The following is a 7,815-nucleotide window of genomic DNA, read 5'->3' on the forward strand; positions in this document are numbered from 1 at the left end:
CAGATAAAGTATGCAGCTGCCGCGATGCGTTTAAAGATAATTCCAGCAAATTAAACAATTAGTTCTTAGAAAAATTTCTCCGCCGATTGGATGATTTGACGCATCGATGAAGAGCCGCCGTGTTTTTAAAGAAATCTTGATTTCGACGAACTCTTTGGAATTTGCAAAGAGAAATGAAAATGTACGGTATAATCGCCGACCGAAAGCTTGTCTTTCTAAAGAAATTTTCATCTCGATAAATTCTTGCGAATCGAAAGAAGAAACAGAAATTTGGAGGAAATGACTCTAGCGAATTGTAAACTTGATTTCAAAAATATTTCTTTGCCTATCGAATGCATCTATCGAGTTAACTTCTCATCAAAAAGTTTTTATCTTGATCAAGTTCTCCCTTCAAGATTACCTAGCAGAAGGAACATAAAAATACAAACGAAGATCCCAGGATCACGTATCAACTTCCAAAATTACAAGCAGACGGAGCTGAATGCTCAGGGACTGCGACATCAGCTCCAAGATAATTCTAGCGAATTAGAACCCTTCTAATTCGAGTTGTTGGCACCGGCACATGGGGTGACTGCATCGTGGTCGAAAAGTAGGTTACGAATACCGGCGAGAAAGTAACCGAGAACCGATCTGTCGTATCGTCGAGAAAGATTAGGCGCGGCCGGTTTGCATCGGCGATCATATTATCGGTTGAACGTGGCTTTGGCCACTTCGTTGGCCGTCTCCGAAGATTCAGGACGGCCTCTGTACGGCTTCGACTGCTTTGATGCATCGATACTTTTTGTAGCTCGAGCCACCGTCAAGTACGTGCGTGCCAAATTCCATTCGGCCAAACGCAACCGCACTGCCTATGTTCCGCGTTGTTTCGAGGTCAGGGAAAAACGGCTATTTCGCGAACTAGGAATCTTCTCCACACATTATCGAATTTCTTCGGATACTTCTTGTGAAATTCCGTTAATATTATTAGCAAAATTTTACAAGTCACAACCTACAAATTAGAAATAAAATGAGAAAACTATGATAATCAGTTTTTGTAGACCTTTCCAATTTGAAAAGGAGGACTTAATACAACGTGGTTGAAAAAGAAAATAATAGCCGAGTTGAATTGAGAATACAAAGAAGACCCTTAGGATTTCTAAAAAAATATATCATCTCTCCTGCTATTTTTCTGTTTAAGTGTGCACATAAAATTATTTTACTACCTCAGAGTAGCTATTCAACGGTAGAAGTCGTAAACCATAGAATCGTCGTTAAGAAAACAAAATTAACATTTACTAGAATAAGATTTTATTAGAATTGGATAATCAGGTGACTTGTAGTTCTTGAAACTTATATTTGTAAACTATAACGAGTAAATTATGTATATGTGTTGTATGAGGGAATTTATTGACACAGTTAATTCAATTGTGTAAGACAGCTCTACTATACACGTTAATGCAAAGACTGTCAAAATACTATGAAAAACGTAGCTAATATTAAAAAGCTAGTACTAAAATTTCCAAGGCAATTTATTCAATTCGCCATTACGTCTTCCTTTTACCAGAAAGCTCTTCAATTGACGGCTTCTAATTGTAAGTATTAATAGATTAGTGAAAAAATTGTCCGTATGAATATTTTACGAGGTTGATTCGCTATTTACGTGGGATTGTACCGTAAGAAAAACTTGTTTCTGTCTCGTAATAGGAGCTAACAAGAATATCTGATTACTTCCTTGTTATACTCTGCGAACTACACGCGATTATTTTTAAAGTTTCGCAAATCCAAACTACAAACCCTACGAGCCAACCAATTTAAAATCAGACCGAGATAAAAAGCTAAAGGAGTAATATCCTGCGAATCAGAATTCCGGAATACGACCGAATTAGAATTTCATCGCGGAACGAGCATAATTTCGAAATTATAGTACTAGGGTCGGCGTATCCGATTGAGGACTGCATTTACATTGTTATGCTCATTGAGCGAATTAATGCACCGTCCATAAGCTGACGCAAGGACGCGAGGCGGAGATGTCCTTGATATTTTACAAATCATTTCCGTCGTTAGCCAGAAATAATCGAAAACTAGGAAAGAAAAAATATATCGGAAAAGAAAGATGTAGAATAAATAAAAATAGGAGAAAATAATTTGGTACTCACTGCAGAGTGTCAGTGATTATGCGGAACTATCGTTGCCGTGGAATGCAACCGCATCGCTATTCAGAGCCTGCGGATGCGCGCGATCTCGATCAATCGGATCCTCGTGGCCGGTGCGACGCGATTTCTACGTTTTTGTTTCTGCCTCAGGCATCCTCAGCCTCCACTGTTCTGGTCCAAGTAACGCGTGTTACGATTATATCAAAGATCGTACAAAGTATTTACAGCTCGATGATCACTTCTAATCCAGGAAATGATACTTCTCTCTGTCACACTTTCTCTGATAAAACTTTACACTAGAACAAAAATACTCGAGTGTCCAATTTAAAGAATTGTAAAAAAGAGGAAGAGAGTAATAATTTTTTGAAAGAATAATTCCCGCCAAAACGCGACCAAATCGGTTTATGCACACCTATTGTCGGCTCTTGATGTCAGCACGGAGTACGAACACTGCGGAACATTTTTCCAAAAAAACAAACTATCCAAAACAGTCACCGTATTTGTTTCGTGTATATCAATCGATTGGAAACTTTCACTGTTTGGGGTACCTTTAAAATTTCACTGGACCATCAGATTTTCGCTGCAATATGGGCACCGACCGTTAAATTAAATTTCCAATTAAATCGCCGATCTTTGTCTCGTGATCGACGACTGACCATTGACACGCATGAATGACAAGTGAAATTGTTTGAGCTGTCGTTAAACGTGGTATGTAAAGAACGGGCGCGTCTATACGATACCAGCTGTCGAGCGAGCAATATTGCCGCGAAGAAGCCCGGACCGGGACTGACTGGCCATAGGATTCATTTGGGTCAGCAGCACAACGTAGTATAGCGAAGGCAGGGCTCCGACTATACTATCTGTTACACGGCGAAGTGAAGGTGCAGTGCCGTGTGTTACTATAACGGAGCTATCCTCGCGGCGCGGTTCGATTCTTCTTGCGATCCCGCGATTCGACGCTTGCCCGTTTCTCGCGCTAATAACTATCACGTGAAATTCGACCAACTTTCATTAAAAGAAGAAGAAGAAGAAGAGAATAAAGAAACAAAGAAGAAGAAAGATTCCACTATATTTTAGACGATTTCGTCATGTTACGAGAACCGCAGCGTTTATTCACCACGGTTCTGTAGTTGTTAAAATAAAGTTACATAAAACGAACAGTTTTTGTCTTACGTAAAGGTAGAACTTTGACTCAGACTCCTTTCAGATGTGCGAAGACGCGGGATGATACAGGAACGACGCAGGAAAACGAAGACATGGAGCTGACAGGAACGTAGTTAACATTTTATTTGTATTTTACTTCTAACTGTTTAACAAAGTTGCTTTGGCTCACTTCGACGAGTCATTATTTTTTAAAAGAAAAATATATATGTATATCATACATAACTGCCTCTCCCTTTGGAAAAATATTCTCTGCAATCTCGCGAGGTATCTTCGATTTGTCACATTTGATCAGTCGATCGAACATCTTTAGGATCGATAGTTAAGGGAAGTCTTCGGCTTCAGCTCGACGTAATAGGAATAATCGAGCTGCAAAATAACGTAACGATTATTTACAAAGGCTCTTTTAAAGGGGTAAGCGTTTCCTCGATATAGGATTGGACATAGGGGTTGTTTCCCAGCTGCCTTCGCGGTTCCATTGTCTACTAGATCCCATAGATCGATCATTTGACACTCTGCTTGCCTGAAACACAAAATTTTTATTTGTAACATTAAAAAAACATGATTATTAATTTCATCGAGTTTTAAAGTTATTTCATTACAGGTTTGCGAAACCAAAGCACAGCGATTCCTCCAACACGACGTATCCAACGTGAAGATTCCTCAGAGTGAAGTACACGGATGTGACATCTTTTCTGCTGAAGATCTCGTAAACTTTCATCGTCCGATCTCTAGAACATAAAACCGGTGATAATAAATACCAAGGCAGATGTAACGATCCAGGGAATGGCAAGCTTATGCACCTCATCTCTTTGCTCTCGTAGTAAGGGTTATTGACTATAGGCCTTCCCGTCGAGAGCATTAAGTTTGCCATCAAAGACATCTTGCCGGCGAACACAGCGTGTTCAGGCGTGTTCTTCTTGATCCACTCAAACAGTTCCTCTTGCTCGATGTCGCTGTACTCGCCTTATTACATATATCATATTTTATACGATGAAAGATTAAGTAATAAACAGCTTGTTTATTAATCTTCAGAGGCTGGGAAAATTTTGACTCACGCGGATAATTCACATTTATTGCTTTTCATAAAAATTATACTTATATATCGTTATTATTCTGTCAAACTATATGAACGATTTTATTTGTTAAGAAAATATATTTATTACTAGACTACGGATTATTATGCATTTATATTTGTATTTCCTATATATTATTTTATACATGTTTTTTCTTGTCATAACTTTTAATAGGTAAAATAAATCTCTATATAAGTTCTATTTAATTGTGCTCATAAAAATATAAATTTGCATAAAAAAACTGCAATCTAGTTACCACGTGCAGGTAAGAAGCTTTTTTTAGTGGGTATTTCGTTTTTTTTTTCGTTAGGAAATAAAATACATATTTAAGTAGTGAAATAGTCTGTAAAAGTTGCGAAGATCAACATTAACAATCACAGTTTAGTTGCAATTTCTTTCTAACCAGTTTACATTATTAAATTACGTTATTAATACGTACGTTATTACGTAGATAACCATGTTCTTTTCAATTAAAGAAATATTGTCCGTACCTAACAAGTTTCTACAATATATCTGTTATATCAATATATTTTTTGTAATTTGAAAAAATAGTCTTGTTTTATTTATATTTTTTAATAATGTTCTTATACATTTTTACACACTATTTCATTACTTGATCGTTAATTGTCCCGTAGAGCCTGATAATTACCTATGATACTTCGTTCTTCCTGCAGTCTCTCTAAACCATGATAAGACATCGCGGATATCAATAGAAGAGTAAGAGCAGTCTTAGTCATCTCGTTCTTCAAACCAAGCTTTTCCAAGTATCTATTCGCGCAAACAGTGCCGGCTATTATACAGAGATGAGGGTTCATGAACAGCTTGAGTCTCATAATGAAAACTGCCATGATGATGAAAGCTCCGGTCTGCAGGCCGTTGTAAGCCATATCCGCCTCTATGCATTTAGGGTATCCTTTGATTTTGTAATTCCTGTACCAGAAATAGACCGCCAGCATTCCAGCCAATATAGCAGACGGCAGAAGCAACGTTTTTGTGATCGCTTCGAAGCTTCTGTATTGGAGGAAATCGAATTCGGGAGAGCACGTGTACAGCATCGTGTGGAAGTCTTTGTAACTGGTCAGTTTCGCTTTGAGTAGGTCGAACACATGCGCGTTGTCCTCGGATAACGAGGCGGAAAACGATTCTAAGTACAGCGTGCATATAATTGTGAGAACGATCTCAAGAATCGTTTGGAGCTTTATGCCCATGAAACGAGTCAGCCTCTCCGTTAAGCATACGACGTTACTGATGAGTAAAAGATTGAAGTACAGAGAATACAGCAAGGGGAAACCATCTGTGATTCCCGTTGCTAATAAAATTGACCAACCATGAACTTTAAAAATACATTTGTAAAGGTCGTTTGGGATTATTTTCATCCATTTTAATATCAATAGAGCAACGATTTGTGTAGTGAGTACAAAATGTGAAAATTGCCAGCAACATAAGCTAATTACCGTCGCTATACCCATTTTCTGAAAGAAATAAATTGTTTGTTACTTCATACAGAATATTTCAGTCCTGTGAGTGTTTGATTAATATTTCTCAACACACCTGAAGTAAATCTTTGGGTACTTTCTGAGAATCTTGCAAAGTGCCCGCTCTAATAATTAGAGTCAATCTATACATTTGAGAAAGTAATACAGGGTATGCGAAACTTTCTCTCAGTGGTGGAGTCCATTGGACACGGGTACATTCGTTATGATTATAAAAGAATAGAAGCACTGCTATGATTCCACTACTCAAACTATTACCAAGGAAGGCAGCATAGTAGAACAGTACAGCTGCCGTAAATATAGTAAAAATCCAAACGATTTGTAAATAAAAATAAACTGGAACACCAAGACCCTCGCAACTAGTCACTGGTGGCAAACCTTCTCCTCTTTCTATCTGAAAGTGATTCTTTTCTAGTTCTTCCGTAGGAAATGACACTCACATTGAATTTCTCAATGCATACAGAGTCTGTGTACCAAATATTCTCTATGTATTATTATAGTATTTGACTCTGTATACAGTTCTAACAAACATGAATCTCACTTGCCAACACTGCTCTATGGATATAATCCCCAGATTCTTGGCACAATGATAAAGATATCCAGTTACCAGCTGTAAATTATCAATTCTGTTTTATACAAGTCGACTTTTTTAACCCTGCTACGACCTTAAAATTTTTATTTTCCTATCTTGCTTATATTCCAATAAACAACAAGATAATGTTTTGAAATGAACTTTAACATAAACATCACATAAGACATTTTATATTTTTTAACCATAGAAAGACACGATTATGGCCTTCTTGCGCAATTAAACTAATATTATACGATTATAAAAATATGTTAGATTAAAGTAGGGATTAATTAAACCAAGACTAGATAACCAATTATATATTGGTACAATAAAATGATTCAAGAATTATTGTACAAGAGAGTCTAGATAAGAAAATAACTGGAAGGACGCAGCAAAGTTAACCTAACCGAAGAAATAGATTCATCGTCGAATACCGAATAGAGAATAATACCTCTGGCAGCAAGCTATACTTTCTAGCTGCATTAATGATGTTTCCATATTCCGAGATATTATCATGACTGATTTTTCTAAGTCCATCCATGAACGTTTTCGATTCCGCGATAGTCTTGTAATACGAGTAATACATCCCCTGAACAGAAACAAAAACAAAACATACCTGTTATCTTCGTGAATAATTTGTCAGTTTCTCGAAATCGTTCGAATCTCGTACCATTTCCGTGCGGAAGGACATTTCTCTCTCGATTTCGGACAGATGCGAGAAATGCCGGTCATTTTCGAACAGCGTCGACACATGCCACCAATGGAAAAAGCCAAATGCCAAACCTGTCACGGCACACGAGATGATTTTATGATAACGCTGACCAGGAAACCACACCAATTAGCCTTTTCCCTTCGCAAGGAGGCCTGTACCTATCAAATTCACCGCTAACTCGTACAAATTCACTGGTTTTCGGCGAAATTTCTCGCCGCTTTTACGCTTCCTGTCACTTTCCGTCGCCATCTTTAAGATCCGACTAAATTCAGTCACGTGACTGCATGGAACTATCAGCGCGCCATCGATCGGAAATTTCAAAATGCCTGTCGATCGGTCAAAAATTAGTTTGACTTTAATCGATTTTCTAATAAAGAAGGTTACAAGGAGAATGTCAACTTTAATTTCAATCTCTTAATAAAGTTATAAGATGATTATGGTAGGTGTTTATATACGCGCGGCATATATATTAAATGTAGAATATTTCAATAATAGTGGTAGAAATTTATACGTAACTAGCTGCGGTTTGTTATTAAGGAAATTAATTTACTATATATTTATATTGTTAAATTAGTGTTGCATGGTGAGATATTGAGGATTTTGAAGGTTATTTAATTTTCTAAAACGAAAATGAATTTCCCTTGTGCGAGGCAGTTTCTACGGCCCTGGA

General features: G+C 37.4%; 2 protein-coding genes and 1 long non-coding RNA gene across 5 annotated transcripts in view; 1 reads left to right on the top strand and 2 right to left on the bottom strand.

The window, feature by feature from the left end:
• Nucleotides 1–2,928, bottom strand: part of LOC132913263 (uncharacterized) — a 27,577-nt gene extending 24,649 nt beyond the window's left edge. Inside the window, exon 1 of one of the 3 annotated variants that reach the window (XM_060971463.1) lies at nt 2,136–2,928. The gene's annotated coding sequence lies outside the window, so the exon portion shown is untranslated. The remainder of the gene's footprint in view (nt 1–2,135) is intronic. The other 2 variants (XM_060971462.1, XM_060971464.1) reach the window with 2 other exon arrangements.
• Nucleotides 1–4,114, top strand: part of LOC132913272 (uncharacterized) — a 4,430-nt gene extending 316 nt beyond the window's left edge. Inside the window, exon 2 of the long non-coding RNA XR_009659350.1 lies at nt 3,898–4,114. This is a non-coding gene — a long non-coding RNA (uncharacterized LOC132913272). The remainder of the gene's footprint in view (nt 1–3,897) is intronic.
• On the bottom strand, nt 3,396–7,459 carry LOC132913264 (C-mannosyltransferase dpy-19). Its single transcript, XM_060971465.1, has 9 exons — nt 7,304–7,459; nt 7,104–7,216; nt 6,885–7,022; nt 6,404–6,472; nt 5,921–6,256; nt 5,019–5,841; nt 4,097–4,259; nt 3,896–4,024; nt 3,396–3,816 (listed from the first exon to the last, which is right to left on the bottom strand). Exons 1-9 carry the CDS (start codon nt 7,392–7,394, stop codon nt 3,603–3,605), a joined length of 2,076 nt encoding a protein of 691 aa, XP_060827448.1. The 5' UTR covers nt 7,395–7,459; the 3' UTR covers nt 3,396–3,602.
• Between the last annotated feature and the right edge of the window lie 356 nt (nt 7,460–7,815).

The sequence above is a fragment of the Bombus pascuorum genome, chromosome 13 (genome assembly GCF_905332965.1).
Source record: "Bombus pascuorum chromosome 13, iyBomPasc1.1, whole genome shotgun sequence".
Lineage (NCBI taxonomy): Eukaryota > Metazoa > Arthropoda > Insecta > Hymenoptera > Apidae > Bombus > Bombus pascuorum.

Coding starts and splice junctions, on each gene's coding strand:
- LOC132913264 (XM_060971465.1), bottom strand. CDS start 7,394: ATGGCGACGGAAAGTGACAGGAAGCGTAAAAGCGGCGAGAAATTTCGC. Junction 7,023..7,103: donor TGTCCTTCCGCACGGAAATG/GTACGAGATTCG, acceptor GTTTCTGTTCAG/GGGATGTATTACTCGTATTA. Junction 5,842..5,920: donor TACCCAAAGATTTACTTCAG/GTGTGTTGAGAA, acceptor TATTTCTTTCAG/AAAATGGGTATAGCGACGGT.